The 16,638-nt window shown below is 40.4% G+C and overlaps 1 protein-coding gene across 3 annotated transcripts in view; it reads left to right on the top strand.

The window, feature by feature from the left end:
* The window catches only part of CTNNA3 (catenin alpha 3), a 554,150-nt gene that overhangs the window by 349,363 nt on the left and 188,149 nt on the right, over positions 1 to 16,638 (top strand). For 2 of the 3 annotated variants that reach the window (XM_077930540.1, XM_077930541.1), the window contains one exon: positions 592 to 684. In XM_077930540.1, coding sequence (XP_077786666.1) covers positions 592 to 684 — 93 coding nt within the window. Of the gene's footprint in view, positions 1 to 589; positions 685 to 16,638 lie in introns of all 3 variants that reach the window. The other variant, XM_077930542.1, reaches the window with a different exon arrangement.

A 16,638-nucleotide genomic window follows, 5' to 3' on the forward strand; every position in this document is an offset into this window, starting at 1 on the left:
TATTTCTTCAATCAAAGGTCATAACTTAAGTTCACAACTCAACTGATAAAAGTGTCAGTGGCTTAAAGCAAAATTCAAAGCACACAATCAAATGTATCATCGAGCCAGCTTCTATCAAGGCATCAATGTCAACAGGTCACTATTACAATCTACAACATTTCACTGAACAAATGGCCACCCAGGGTTTTGTGTGGCTATGGCAAAAAAGAGCTATCTTAGCAGTGCTATAATTATCCTGATTATTTAGCAAAGACAGCTTTTCTCTGGGTGAGATTGCTCCCTCCATCAGTGTTGCAATAAATGACAATGACTATTTCTTTATGAGATATACAAATCTGGCAATATAACAATCATGACTGACATTTTAAATTTCCTGTTGACCACAGGCTCAGAATGTATACTTGTCATTGGCATCTTAGCATATCACCCTTCTAAATACATAGAGGACACTATCTGAAATTAAAGGGCAGTCAAAGTCATATGCAAGTATGGGATGCTTATTTGTGAAAATAATGTTCTAGAAAAAAATGTTTTATGGACTATGTATCTGTGTTGGGGATAAATGCAAACATGTCAATGTTTTTTCTCCAGGTGGCTAATCTTGCTTGCTCAGTATCAACAAACGAAGAAGGAATAAAAATTGTCCAAACAGCAGCCAGTCATATGGAGAGTTTGTGCCCACAGGTATGACTTTTACATTCAATTTTTTTTTTAAAGAATCTGTTCAAAATGTGTGCAGGAATATAATGCCAGAATGAGTCATTGAAAAAAGTATAAGCATAAAGAGAAAAATATTAAAAATATGAATGTTTTGTTATTTGTCTTTACAAACAGCATACTGTACAGATTCAAAAATGCAGAGCGTGGCTTGTCTTGCGGTAGCATGTTGTCCTTTGGGGCTATTGGTCATTGTCATTCCATTAGAAAACGGTAGGGAGGATGCCTGCCTTTGTTAGCTCCATCACATTCAGCTATTAATTGGGAGTTCTTAGGGCAAATTGATATCATCCTCAGTTCCAGCCCTAGGCATTTTGCTGCTTGAAGCTGAGAAGCTTGGCATCTACATCAGCAAGGTTAGTGAGGCATTTGCAAGGGCTGATGCTTTTCCTGGACCCACCCCAGCATCCACTACCATTTTGTAGCCCTGGTGGTGGGATTCTTATTGCCACCAGCCTCCCATCATGCTTGCCAGATGGTGGCACCTCATTTCAGCACCATGTGAAAGAAGGGAGGTTGTATGGGCCGTCTGTTGTGCTGTCAGGTAAAAGCAATTGTTTATGAGCACTGCGGGGAGTGGAGAGGGGAACCAAAACTTTCCAAGGCCTTGTTGCACCATTCAGACACCTTTCTCTATCACCTCCTTCCCCACCTGAAGCAGATCATAGAATCATAGAATTGTGGAACTGGAAGGAACCCCAAGACTCATCTAGTTCAATACCCTGCAGTGCAGGAATCCTGCCCACAGTCATCCCTAGGGGGCTTGAACTTATTTCACTGTGTTTCATGGCATGGCTAGCCCTGATCGCAATATAGATAGTGGTCAGGAAACACTATTTTTGGGGAGGGGAGGGGGGAGGGGGAGAAACCAACATAATTTTAAAAAAACCTTTCATTTTTACCAGGCATGTATTTATTAGATATAATAAGAGAGCACATGGGTCCTGGCATGTTTTCAATACAGAGACAGTTCTTCTGTATCTGCAATGTGTGGTACAGGGCATACTCTGGCACAGCAAATTCAGGTTTGACTCAGATGCGTATGAAAGGTAGACAGTCTGTTGCAACCCAGACCTAACAGCAATGTGACAGATGTTTCTTTGAGAAGACTGGAATGAGAGAAGAGTGAGTGCTTGAGAAACAATTGACAGGTCACTGTGGTGAGTTTCTCTCTTTTTCAGAGTTACAGGGCCAATACAAGTTGCCAGCTTAAGCAGTATGGTAATATACACCACTAAAGCACTTATGGCCTCTGCTTTTGGTTCTTCATTACGCTGCGCCTCTGATTCCTCTAGAGTAGGGATGTAGTAGTGTGGTGTTTGTCATTGTGACTGACTTATACAGCTTTGCATATTAAAAGATATAAGGTATATGCAGTGCTTTTTTTCTAAAAAAATATGTTTAGAGGCACTCTCATATTGATTCAAGAAAATCACCATTGGTCCATAAAGGACTGCTGCTTCTGCCACTGCGCAGGACTGACCTGCTGGGAGCCTGAAGGGCCCTGCCCTGCCTCTCTCCACCTGGCTTGGGGCAGGGCCTGACAGGCTCCATAAAGGACTGCTGCTGCTGCTGCTGCTGCTGCTCAAAAGAGAGGGCTCCTTTTTTGTGTTTTTATTTTTATCTATGTCATTTTAAATTGTTATTGATATTAATGTTGTATTTTTAGTTTTAGATTTTATGATTTCTGTGGAAATTTTCCCCATTTGGTTGTGTACCTTTTGATGTGTTTTATTTATTGTTTATGACTTTTGTTATGTTGGTAATTATGTAAATCTTGTCATGTTGTAAGCCGCCTCGAGCATTGTTTTAACTATGGAAAGGCGGCATACAAATAAAATGATGTTGATGACCATTTTATAGTTCAAATTGGAAACATAAATACAGTAAATGGACAAAAGTACAAAGATTCACAAAATGTTTAGGGGTATGCATCCCCCTGCATCCCCCCAGGAAAAGCACTGGGTACGTGTTAGGTATGGAGATACTTGTAAAACACGGTGAGGTGAGTGTAAAGCAGGGATGAGAGAGGGATGGGATGTTGGAGTGTGTTGTGTGCTGATTGGCTGAGGGTGAAGTGTGACAGAACAGGTGTGTGGAGAGAGCAAAAGACACTTTGCTTAGGAGTGAGTGAGAGAAGGGTGGCTGGTGTGGATGTTGAGGAGTAAGGGATAAAGTAGGCAGGATAGGATTAGGGATATAGTTATCAGTGCATGTCAGAATACACAGTATCCTAACACAGTTATTAGAAACCAATCATATAAGAAACTACTATATTTAGTTTTTGTTATAGTAATTTTGTTGTTCTTACCATGTATCATACAAGAGGTAATGTAAACAAGAGGTAATGGTGTTTATATGGTGACAGTGGGATACCAATAATTAAGAGATTGTTTGAACTATTGGAAGGCTAGACCTGATAACCTTAGGAGGCAAATAAGAACCAAGAAGGGTTGAAAGAACATTTACCAAGCAAAAGGGACTGGTGATTTGAAATAAAGTTCCCCCCTACTCATAAGACTTGGGCCGGGGAGGATATGACAAAGTAAAATTAGATTCAGTATGCATTTAAAGCCAAATCTATCAGATGTGCGCTTTCTGAAACAATTTGTAAACCAAAACACAGCTATCCTTGCTAATTCACATTTATCTGAATTTTGTGATGCAGTTCTCCAACTAAACAATGTTTACTAGACTGCATATATTAGGGCATATTGCTTGCAAAAAGTGTTCATTAGTCAAAATTCAACTTTATTATTTTAATGGGCTCTATTTGCTTTCAATATAGAAAGTTGTTCTTTGTTTTCAAGCATGGATAAGATTGCCATATTTCAAAAAGTGAAAATCTATACAGATTTTTGTTGGGCTTTTTAAAGTTTTGGCCAAAGTTGTTGAGTAAAGAAATTGGAAAATCATCAAAAACGATACTGCCGATATTGGCTCTGCCATACATCTGAATTTTCCCTGATATTTAGCTGATTTCCTCCTGGATACTGCTTGCAGTTGCAGTATTCTGGATATGTCTGGGAAATTCCAGACATATGGCAACCATAGATTTATTGTATGTACATGTGTACATATACATTTGTGAGAGTTTTGCTTTGTTTTGCTCAGTTTTGCCCCTTACTTTATACAATAATATAAAGGTAAAGGTAAAGGTAAAGGGACCCCTGACCATTAGGTCCAGTCATGGCTGACTCTGGGGTTGTGGCGCTCATCTTGCTTTACTGGCCGAGGGAGCCGGCGTACAGCTTCTGGGTCATGTGGCCAGCATGACAAAGCCGCTTCTGGCAAACCAGAGCAGCGCACAGAAACGCCGTTTACCTTCCCACCGGAGCGGTACCTATTTATCTACTTGCACTTTGAGGTGATTTCAAACTGCTAGATTGGCAGGAGCAGGGACCGAGCAATGGGAGCTCACCCCATCGCGGGGATTCTAACCACCAACCTTCTGATTGGCAAGCTCTAGGCTCAGTGGTTTAGACCACAGCGCCACATATATATATATTGCATTGATACACCACTTCTTGCCTTCATTTATCACTCCCGCTTTTAGTCACCTTGCCCTAAACCAAAGGAAACTTTTTTTTCAATGCTAATTGTCATACAAGGGAGCAGTTTTCACAGATAATATGTCAGGGGAGGAGAGGCTTAGATCCTCACACCCTCCTGCCCATGTCATTTCTTAAAAACCCAACATGATTGTTAATTATATCATTAATGTAACATGTTGTTAGGCCTTAAGAATGGATCCTCACTGGGTTGTCACTGTTCCCTCTGTTGCTGGACTGGGGCCTGGGGCAGAGGAAAGATAGGGGCAATGGCAAATGATGGCTTGAAATAGGCAGTGGTTTATTCTTAGCTGGGAAGGCTGATATACTGCTGCAACTGCTCAGCCACTGATGGCTAAGCTGGCAATCCTCCCTACCCACCCACTGTGGCTGACGGTCCTACATGCCTCTGTGGAGGATGGGGGCTGCCTTACAGTTTGAGTCATATTGAAGTGCGGTGGTGAAATGCAGGCAGTCATAGGAAATGTTAGCTCTTGTCTCCAGCTTGCAGAGCTACTTTTTAATAATATAGGCATATTGGTACAGCCATCTGTTTTTATCCTTACATCCGCAATTGGTTTATGAAAGCACAAATATGCAGCATATTCATGTACAGTAATATTTTTCTTAATGTCATCCTGTCTTGCTGCTTGAGAGCTCTATATGCTGTAATTATTTTTAACATTACATGCTAATGTTATGTGACTATTAAGACACCAACCACAATACTTTAAAGAAGTATACTTTGTCTTTTCAGAATATTAATGAAACCTACTTGGCAAATGGCCTAGACGGCCCTCTATAAATAGAGCTGTATTTATTGCTACAAAGAGGAAATGGGAGAAGTCCTAAAGTGGCCAATAAATGTGTAAAATAATTTGATGCCATGCTGAAAGAGCAGTGATGCTGCTGGAACATTTTTACTGAGATTTACCACAATCCAACTGTGGCTTTAATTAACTGAACTTATTGTGCCACCCTTATGCCTCCATAATCTTTATACCTCACCAGCCCACTGTTTCTTCTGCTACGTAATATGTAGGGTTCATAGCAGGAAAGCTGAAACTGCCTGCAATTCTGCTTGGGTATCTGGTATGGTGCTTCATTCACAAAAGCTTCATTTCCTTTGCCATCTTAAAATGCTTTTCTCAGATACGTAACTGTTCACCTTTGGGTTGGGGCTACTTAGGGTAGGAGTCAGAGTAGTGTTTCAGACACAATCTGGTTTTCTTTTCCTCTGCCTCCAAGCATCACTTCTCTGGACGTTTATGGCATTCTCTTTATACTTCTAGCCAGAAATGGTCATATATGGTCATAACGTAACAGTATATTTATGATGCTTGTGTACACTAACTGTCCTTCAGTTAAAAGTTAGGAAGAACTTTCTGGCAGAGCTGTTTGACAGTGGAAGGTAGTGGACTCTGCTTCCACGGAGATTTTGATGGCCATCTGTCAGGCATTCTTTAGCTGCAATTCCTGCATTGCGGAGGGTTTAGAATAGATGATCATTGGGGACCCTCCTAAATCAATGATTCCATGTCTACCTGTATGGACACATATCCTTAAGGAGACCCAACATCATTGGACAACATTCCTAGGTAGTTGTTTGGGTCCTAGAACCCTGGTTGGCTCAACCACCAATGTGACACCTGCCCTGGTCCGTCCCTAAACATTTATTTATTGGGTTGAGTACTGAGCAGCAAATCTCACCCCACCCTGCCACATGCAGTTGAGAGGCACAGATCCTACTGTAGTTAATGCTAAGAAAGTTTCCCATTTTCACCAGTATCTGAAGCAAACATTCATCTATGGTTTCAGATCCTTTCTAAAACAGAATTAGGGGGAGTGTTAACTGCAGCTTAATCCAGGGCTGGCATTTCTTTCAGTGCATGGTGGGGATTTGCTCCTGAGAGGAGAAGGGGTGTGAGACAGGAGCACACTTTCTGGAGTTCTGGCTCCCCATCTCTGAGCTGCAGTGAAGAGGCAGCCAGCAGCCTGCCCGCAACACTGCAGTACCTTGCTTTATAGAGCTGCTGCTGTGAGGATAAAAATGAAATAATGCCACGTATGCTGCACTAAGCTCCTTGGAGAGAGAAAAAACGACAACTGGATACACAAATGGTAAATACCTCACTAGAGTCTGATTATATTATTGTGTTTGTGTTTAAGTGATACAAGTTCAAATATAATGACTGAAACAGTTATTACAGATCCACAGTCATGCATAGTTCTTTGCATCCTGGGATTTCCTTTGTCCTTTTGCTGTGTTCCCCTAGTATATCCTGGGTTTTGTCTAACCCCTTCCCCACAATTGCAGGCCTAAGTTTTCTATTTGAACAACTCATTATGCAATGCCTGGATATCCCACTTAAGCCTTAAATAATAATAGTATCTGCAACTGCAGTCTTAGGGCTCATTCACACTTCCCTTTGTCCCACAATTTCTTCCATTTGTCTCGTGATTTCTAAGCATGGGTCCAAGAGATTTTCCTTTTGTCCCACTGCTTTCCCCAGGAAACCCCACAGTTTATTGCTGAATCAGAACAAACACCAATCCACAAACAACCTTGGGTTTTCCCGGTGAAAGTGGTGGGATGAAATAGCAACCTTTGGACAACCCCTTATACCAAATTACCTCTCAGTGTGTCCCATTGAACTCTTACTTGTGAATAAACATATATAAGCTTGTGCTGTAAACCTTCATTTATAGATGCACAATATTTCATTTCCATCCCAAAGCCATCAATGGTTGTTTGGGATGTTGCTGTTTTTGCAGTTTCTTTCTATGCTTTGTTCCTAGCCCTTATTGAACTTTGAATTGTTGAGCCTCCTCTAGTTTGTACACATATTGATTCATGTCTCCAGCAAGCATAATTATGTAAGCTGGCAAAAATGCAAAATTCTTCTCTACAAAAGCTATCACTTGGAAGCAATGTGATCCTGCAAAATTATTCATCCAATATGTTGGTTTCTATGTAATGCAGAGTTTCAAACATCTGTTTGTGTTATTATGGATTTTTGGAGCTGAAAGCACCTCAATTTCCTGTATATTATATTTGCTTTCATTCCACTAAATGTCAGGTATCCATTTGGTTTTCTTCTCTAGATCTTGATGTCATGATTAAAGAGTCATGCATGTTGTTCATCAAAGTAATTGAAATGATCACAATTTTATTCCATTTTGAATCTCCTGATGTGTGCAAAGTGCTGCTAGACAGAGTTTCTGTCCAAAACTATTTTCTACACATACTGAGTACTGAACAAGGGCAGAAATAATAGGGTAAAGTGGAGAGTCAGTGAACTACTAACCATCTGCCTTAAAATTGGCAAAACAGATGTTAGTGTCTCAAACAATGTCAACATTTTCTTAAGTGCCATTTCCAGCCTTTCAATAAGGATATTAATTAAAGGTACATACCATAGTCTTGAGATTAGTGCTATTAAAGTGGAAATGACATTTTGAAAAAGCAGGGGAAATGTTTTACTGCTATTTTTATGGCTGTTATTACAATCCTACACACACTGATTGGAAGTCAGTTTAGCTGAAATCAGTGCAACTTTCTGCCAGTATAGCATATTTAGGACTGGGATATACTATTCTGGTTTTATAATTGTTTTTGTTGTTTTCTTTTCCAATTTTCTATGGATCTATTTTATGTACACAGCTTAGAAATGCAAATAATTTAGTAATATAAACATGCCTTAAAAATAGAAAGGTAAATAATTTTTGCGAAGACCATTTTGAGTATTAATGAAGGGAGCTGCTGTTTTAATTAGGGAGAAATTTTTTTTATACCTGTTGCTTACATCACTTAACCATTTTCTTAATTTCCTTTCTAACACTGTTAAACTAAACACAAGGTAGGACGTGCTTAGAATCACGATGCCTCAGGTTGGGGCCAGCGATAATGTGTGGTGGGTGGAAGAGAGGGGCACAATGAGGAATAAGAATCTTCATGAGGGTGCCCTTTTCTTGCAGAGGACAGATTGCTGTGCATTGCAGAGAGTTGCCCTAGGTGACTCTTGGGGCACCTTCCAACTCTACAATTCTATGACGCTTTCAGAAGACAGTCTTCTATTGGGAGGCATTCTCTATTTAAAAGACTGTCGGACTTCCGGAGGCGGCGCGAAACCGTGATGGCGGACCTCTTCGAGCTCTGAAGAGGGGCACCGCAGAAAAGGGTTGTTTCGCTACGGCGCAGCGGCAACCCATCAAGATAAACCACGGACAGAGTGAGTCCGTGGCCGTGGGACTCGGCGGGCACCTGGAGCGACCCCAAATTCGCGGAAGGAACCCCGTAAGGGGCTCCGGAGTGAAGGAGGGGGAGCGGTGCTGTGAGTTCATCGCTCTTTCTGCGGAGGCGAAGCCGCGCGGCTGTCACGGATGAGCGCTGACCTTTCTTCCAAAAAATACCAGTCTGAAACAGCAAACCCGTGAGTAAGGATTTAAGATTTGTTAAAATAATTTGAAGAAATTTGGCTGAAACCGGGAGATGAGAAAGAGGAAGTCCGTCTTCCGGCACTGCTCCCAAGATCAAAGCAGACGGTTCAAAGAGCGGAAAGCGCTGTGAACAGGGAAGCTTTAAGGCTTTAAAGTGGGACTTTCGTGCACATTTGAATTCTATCTTTAAAGAAAAAATACAGTTAAAAACTGACTTGGAGCGGTCCCCCAAGGGGCGAGGGAAGACTCTAACCCCAAATCTTCGGGTGGCCGGGTGAAGTTACTTAACTGCGGAACTGTAACAAATTTCCAGATACTTTTGCAACTGAAGTGCAACTTTTGAGCTTACTTAGTTTGAGTGGATACAATTGCAGGCACCTTGTTGGAACTTTGTTAAATGTTTTAAAGTGCTCTGCAGGACTTTCTTCTTAGTGTTTTGGAACTAACTTGTTTTTAAAATTGTCTTTAAAAATGGAACAAAAGGGACTTTAATGGCGGAAAAGTTACCTTCTTCTTACTAAATTTCGGTGGCACTCCCCCTAGAGGATACTGGGATAACAAAGGCCTGGGAAAAGCTTTTTCTGTTTACCTTCTCTCTCCAGACTGTTTTTAAATTTGGGCTTGTCTTTCCCATGGGATTACAACATTTGACCTTGAACATTGACTGATGAGTGGCACAGGAAAGACAAGAGCAGCCAAAGCTAAGGAAGCTAAGGAAAAAGAAAAAGCGAAAAAGCAGGCACAGCTCTTGCAAACAACTTTAACTCAGGGACGCAGACTATCAGTTCCAGCTGTGCTTGCAACACAAAAAGTAGAAAGTGAAAAGCCTGAAAAATCTGAGGAGGAAGATATGGCATCAGGAGGATCAGAGGCAGTACTGAAACAAGTTTTGGAACAATTGTCAGCATTAAATCAAAAAATTGATAACCAATCAATAAAAATTGACCAAGCTACATCCTCGATCCAGAAACTGACAGATCAGGTTTCCCAACACACCCAAGCAATTGAAAAATTGCAAGGAGCAACAGAAGAGAATCGTAAACTGGCAGGGGAAGCCGTTCAAATTGCAACATTAGCTAAAAAAGAGGTTGAGGAAGTTAAAGCAGAAGTCAAGCCTCTGCACAAACAGATAGGGGACCAACAAACCTACCTCTCTTTGGTGGAATTGAAAAATCGTCAGACTAACCTCAGGCTGAGGGCGGTTCCAGAAATTGAACAAGAAGATTTGATTGGATTTTTGACAACAGAGTTTTCAAAGTTCTGGGGCTTAAAAGAAGAAAGTGATTTTAAAATAGTATCGGCTTTTCGACTGGGAAGATTGGTAAGAAAAGACAGATCTAGAGACTGCTTAATAGCTTTGAGATCAAGAGAAGAGAGAGACAAAATATTAGGCCTACACTTCAATAACTCAATTGAGATACAAGAGAAAAGGGTGGAAATTTACCGAGACATCCCTAAACAGTTACTGGATTTGAGAGCCACCTATTCAGAACTGGCCAAGCTGTTGAGACTCAACACAATTCCTTATAGGTGGGAGTTTCCACAAGGACTATCATTTACTTACAAACAGAAGAAGGTTAAAATAAGAACGCCAGAGGACCTACAAAAGTTCCAGCACGACCACGGAGAAGATCTCCAAAAAGAAGCAGCAGCCCATTGGCCTCTACTTAAACCAGGACCCATTCTGCCAGCAGGCGGAGGGACGCCTATACCCTCGGAACCAGAGGAAAAAGAAGACACACCGCTCTAGGTGTAACAGAATAGTTCAGGATGTCTCTGCAGCTACTTAGTTGGAATATAAATGGCGGAAACTCCCCGGAGAAAAGAAGGAGGCTATTTCATATATTGAAGAAAGAACAATTGGACATTATTTGTTTACAAGAAACTCATGTAACCAGGCTCCACAGGAAAGTTTTGGTTAACAAAAGACTAGGCCAAGAGTTTATTTCCTCAGATAAGGTAAAGAAAAGAGGAGTGGTGATCTACGCTAAGGAGAGCCTGACACCTAAATTTTTATTCAAAGATGAACATGGAAGAATTTTGGCAATTGAAATTCAGACCCAAGGAGAAAAAATATTGATATTAGGAATTTATGCTCCAAATGACGGGAAATCAGAATTTTTCAAGAAGCTGCATGAGACTTTGCTGGACTATCTGGACTATGCTAACATCATAATGATGGGAGACATGAATGGAGTGGTGTCTACACATATGGATAAGTCTTACAACCAAAATTTAACATCAGACGGCAGACTGCCTAAAACTTTTTTCGAAATGACTGACAATCTGGATTTGATTGATATATGGAGGACAAAGAACCCCCTAGGTAAAGAAGGAACTTTCTTCTCTGAGGCCCACCTGTCCTGGTCAAGGATCGACCAAATCTGGACCTCCAGGGGACTGGCACCCAAGACCAAAAAGGTGGAAATCTGCCCAAAAACATGCTCCGACCACAACGCCTTGAAAATAGAACTCAGACTAACTCAATCCGGTTCCTTCAGATGGAGAATGAATGACACACTATTAAGAGATCAAGAGATTGTGAAAAAGGCCCAAAAAACACTAAAGGACTATTTTGAGATAAACCTGAACACTACAGTAGAAAAAAGAACGATCTGGGACGCAAGCAAAGCCGTTATGAGAGGGTTTCTGATACAGCAGAATACAATTAAGAAGAAGCTCTGGAATGGAAAGAAAGATAAAATATTGGAGAAAATACACCAAGGAGAGAGAAAATTGAGAACCAAACCAAAGTCAAAGGAGTTGCTGAGAGAAATTAAATTCCATCAAGCAGAATATTCAAAATTGATTAACCAGGAGATTGAATGGAAAATAAAACAGATGAAGCAAAGATCTTTTGAATCAGCAAATAAATGTGGAAAGCTGCTAGCCTGGCAGCTGAAAAAAAGACAAAAGTTAAATACGATTACAAATCTAGAGATTGAAGGAAGGATGGTACAGAAACCAGAAGAAATCAGGAAGTGCTTCCACAGATATTTCAAAGAACTTTATGCACAGGGGCCTCAGAAAGAATCTGAGATAGATCAATTTTTAAAGACAAATGGACTATCGAAAATAACTCAAGATAAAAGATCAATCTTGAACTCTACAATAACTACTCAGGAAATTGAAGGTGCCATTCAGAACATGCAACTAGGCAAATCTCCAGGCCCGGATGGGCTTACCTCCAAATACTATAAGACTTTGAAGGATTATTTGATACAACCTTTGTTGGAGGTATGTAACCAGATCTTGGATGGGAAGAGGGCACCAGAAACGTGGAAAGAAGCTTTCATCACATTGATACCTAAGACAGAATCTGAAAAGACTCAGCTCAAGAACTACCGTCCCATCTCACTCCTGAATGTGGATTACAAAATATTTGCAGACATTTTGGCAAGTAGACTTAAAAAAGTTTTAAATGAAGTAATTCACAAAGACCAAGCAGGCTTTCTCCCTGGTAGACATCTATATGAGAATACCAGAAACATCATTGATATTTTGGAACTTTTACAAACTAACAGGAACACAAGGGCGGTGTTAATTTTTATTGATGCGGAGAAAGCATTTGACAATATATCTTGGAGGTTTATGAAGAAAAACTTGGAAGGGATGGGAGTGGGGCGGGGGTTTGAAAATGGGTTACGAGCAATTTACTCAGAGCAAAAGGCTAAATTAATAGTGAACAATGTGGTGACGGAGGAGTTCAAAATTGAAAAAGGGACACGACAAGGGTGCCCTCTATCCCCTCTTTTATTCATTTCAGTCCTGGAGGTGCTATTGAATATGATAAGGAAGGACCGGCTGGTACAAGGGATAGAGGTCGGAGTGAAACAATATAAACTGAAAGCTTTTGCAGATGATCTAGTTTTGACACTGCAGGAGCCAGAATCCAGTACAAAAAGAGTTCTTGAACTTATATCTGAGTTTGGTCGGGTGGCGGGATTTAAGTTGAACAAACAAAAAACCAAGGTTTTGACCAAGAATTTGACACTTACAGAAACAGAAGGGTTTCAGAGAGAAACAGAACTAAATGTGGTAAAAAAAGTGAAGTACCTAGGGATCTATTTGTCTTCCAAAAATCTGAATTTATTTAAGGATAACTATGAAAAATGTTGGTTGGAAGTTAAGAAGGATTTAGAAATTTGGTCAAGATTGAAACTTTCCTTGTTGGGAAGGATTGCAGCAATAAAAATGAATGTGTTGCCGAAAATGTTATTTTTGTTTCAAACCCTACAGATCGTGGACAGAGTGGAATGTTTTGGAAAATGGCAGAAGGATATATCTAGGTTTGTCTGGCAGGGCAAAAAGCCCCGAATAAAGTATAAAATATTAACAGACTCAAAAGAAAGAGGGGGGTTTGCCCTGCCGGATTTGAGGTTGTACTATGAAGCTGCAGCCTTCTGCTGGTTGAAAGATTGGTTTTTGCTAGAAAACACCGATGTCCTAGATCTGGAAGGTTTTGATAATGCTTTTGGCTGGCACGCATACCTATGGTATGACAAGGTTAAAGTTCACAAATTGTTTAAAAGCCATATTGTCAGAAAAGCAATTTTTGCAGTCTGGACGAAATATAAAGACTTATTAGAGAGTAAAACACCGAGGTGGCTATCACCGGTGGAGGCCAAGGCTCGAAAAAGACTCAATATGGAGGCCTACTGGCCGAAATATTGGGAATTAACTGAAAAAATTGGAGACAGTTGGAAGTTGCAGAGCCAGGATAAACTAAAAAACAAGGTGCGAGATTGGTTACATTATGCTCAAATTCAAGAGGTTTTTAAAATGGATAAAAAAGTTGGTTTCCAGGAGGAGAAATCGAAACTAGAGACAGAATTGTTAGAACCAAAGACCAAGATTTTATCTAGAATGTATAACTTGCTGCTTATGTGGAACACACAGGACGAGATAGTTAAATCTGCTATGATAAAATGGGCACAGGATGTTGGACATAATATTATGTTTGAAGACTGGGAAAGGTTATGGAACACCGGAATGAAATTCACGGCATGTAGTGCCTTGAAGGAAAACATTATGAAAATGATATACCGGTGGTACATGACCCCAGTCAAGCTAGCTAAGATACATCACCTGTCTGACAACAAATGTTGGAAGTGTAAGGATGCAGAGGGGACTTTCTTCCATCTCTGGTGGACCTGCCCAAAAGTGAAGGCCTTCTGGGAAATGATTTATAATGAATTGAAAAAGGTATTTAGGTATACCTTTCCCAAGAAACCAGAGGCCTTCCTGCTGGGCATGGTGGACCAGAAAATGCCAAAGAAAGACAGAACTTTGTTTATGTATGCTAGCACAGCAGCAAGAATACTCATTGCAAAGAGCTGGAAGACACAAGATTTGCCCACGCTGGAGGAATGGCAGACGCAGTTGATGGACTACATGGAGATAGCTGAACTGACCGGCAGAATCCGAGATCTGGATAAAGAAACAATTGAGGAGGACTGGAAAAAATTCAAAGACTATTTGCAAAAATATTACAAGCTGTATGAATCTTAAGACAGTGCATGATTAGGAAATGTTACGCTTTAGTAATTATGATTAAGTAAATTGTAAAATAAGTGACAAAAGAGAAAAGGAGACAATTTGAATCGAACATGTTATGTTTATTTTAAAGGTATTGAAATTGAGATACAATATATTGAATCTGGGTACATAACATTTGAAAGTTACAATAAGGTACGAAATAAGGTAACAAAATGCTGACATTGTTAATTCAAAGAACGCAGAACCGGAAGGGGTGGGGAAGTCCAAGTTGTTTTTGTTTGTTTTTGTTGTTAAAAAAGGGAAAATTTGTTTCTTGCAATTATTTTATTTGTTTGTAACCTATAAAACTATGGAAAGAAACGCAATAAAAAATTTATAAAAAAAAAAAAAGACTGTCTGTCCGTGTCAAGTTTAGCCAACAAGAACCTTCCGTGCAGGACTGCTGATGGCAGTTGTGTGTGCACAGTACTGAGAAGCATGGCGTAGAATGCAGGAGAGATTAGAAGTACTGAGAGCACCTTCTGCATCCTCAGTTGGTTTGTTGTGGGGGAGGAAGGGAAAGGAGAATGTTAGCCGCTTTGAGACTCCTTAAAGGGAGTGAAAGGCGGGATATCAAATCCAAACTCTTCTCTTCTTCTTCTTCTTCTTCTTCTTCTTCTTCTTCTTATTTGAGAATTCCACACCTGTCCAACTTCTTGTTCCTGGGCTCTTTTTTACAAGAACCAAAAATCTTTTAAGGAAGGAATTAAAATAGTGGTGACCCAGATGCTCAGATTCTCCAATTCCATGCCTCTTTTGCATCTTAATTGCTTTCTCAATTGAGGCATGCAACCTCAGGAACAGGTAAAGAAATGGTGGCCCTCCTAGTGAGAATAGTATCCACGTAGTCACCTGGCAATACATTTGCACCCATACTATCAAAATGCAATAGTTTATTCCAGTCACAACTTCCATACTCAAGTACTTTACTTCCACACTGGCTGCACTGCCGACTCACTTTCAAACACCAATGGTTTTAATACCACTGTCATTTAAATGCAGAAGTGAAATACTCCCTGGCAAGAGTAAACTGTTCATTTATTTAAAGGATTTCAAGGTGAAGTGCCCTCACAAGTTAGTGATGGAGAACCACTTTCACCCTGAGGGCTGCCTTCTGTTCTGGGTGCCACATGCCAGTGGTGGGTGAGACCAGAAGCAAATATTTCTGTGCACACTCACACAACCCTCTCTGTCCTCCATCCAGCCAAGCAAGAAGCATTATCAGATGAAGGGCAGACTTTTAGCCAGAGAAAAACATTCAAGGACAGTGCAGAGCAGGGCCAGTGAAGGATGTGGACTAGGGAGATTCTTAAGGGCCAGCAGTTTTCCTTCCAGCTTCCAGCTCACATAATAGAGTTTAAAGACTATCTATCTCTGAATTGATGGAGAGGTCCCACCCATTTGTCTTCTCACACAGAGTTCCCTTTCCTTTGTTCTCTTAATGGTCCACCACCCAGGTGATCATCTCAACCCAGGAAGCTAGCCAAGCTTATATTTTAACACTTCCTGGAACCAGGGGTTAGAAGCATCTCACCTACAGACTATTTCCTCCTCCACCCCCCAGCCACAACACCTTGTTGCAGGTTGGAGGGCGGTGCTTATATCAGCCCTACAATGTAGTATATTTTTATATTTCAGGTGCGAGGTGCGGCTAATTAAATTGCCCTCAGACTGCCTCTCTGAGCAAACAAAGCATTCAATTCCATACAGAAGCCTCATGCTCTGTTGACTTGCATGCAGACTGGCTTTAAAATATTCAAAAACTAAAAATACATTTTCCATGTGATGCAAGATCTAAGGAGTCTTAGAGCCTAATGTTTATTTTCCAGCCCCCTCAGCCAGAGACACAGGAAGCACAACTATACCAGAGATACATTGCATCATTTTGTTGCAGAGTCCTCCTTGCCATTTATAATATTAGGTTTGAAAACTCTGGTGAAATCATTGTTTATTCAAGCATTACTACTTTTCTTCATATGTCCAGAAGCTTATATAATTTGTAGGAAATTCTGTTAATGAAAGATGTACGTAAAGCTTGACACTCCTTTAAAGTCCACAGCAAATTCACAAAAGGGTCTTGTGATCATTTTCTGTCTCTCTCATATCCATTTGTATCAGAATATTTGAATTCTTTTTTTTTTTGTACCGGAAAGTCTTTTCTTTAATTTCCCCATTTTGCATGATCCCTTTACAAAATCAGTGTATTTTAATGTATTATTTTCTTGTTGTTTTTGGAAGAGACAAGAAACAGAATGCTAGAAGTGCCATGGGTAAAGCAGAATAGCATTACTATTAGAGAGTTACCTCCTTTTATCAGAAAATACCAATTTTAAAAAATAAGGTTGCCTTACAATGGAGTAGGACACAATAGCAAGCGGCCCAACGATCCATT

The sequence above is a fragment of the Podarcis muralis genome, chromosome 6, assembly GCF_964188315.1.
Source record: "Podarcis muralis chromosome 6, rPodMur119.hap1.1, whole genome shotgun sequence".
Classification (NCBI taxonomy): Eukaryota; Metazoa; Chordata; class Lepidosauria; order Squamata; family Lacertidae; genus Podarcis; species Podarcis muralis.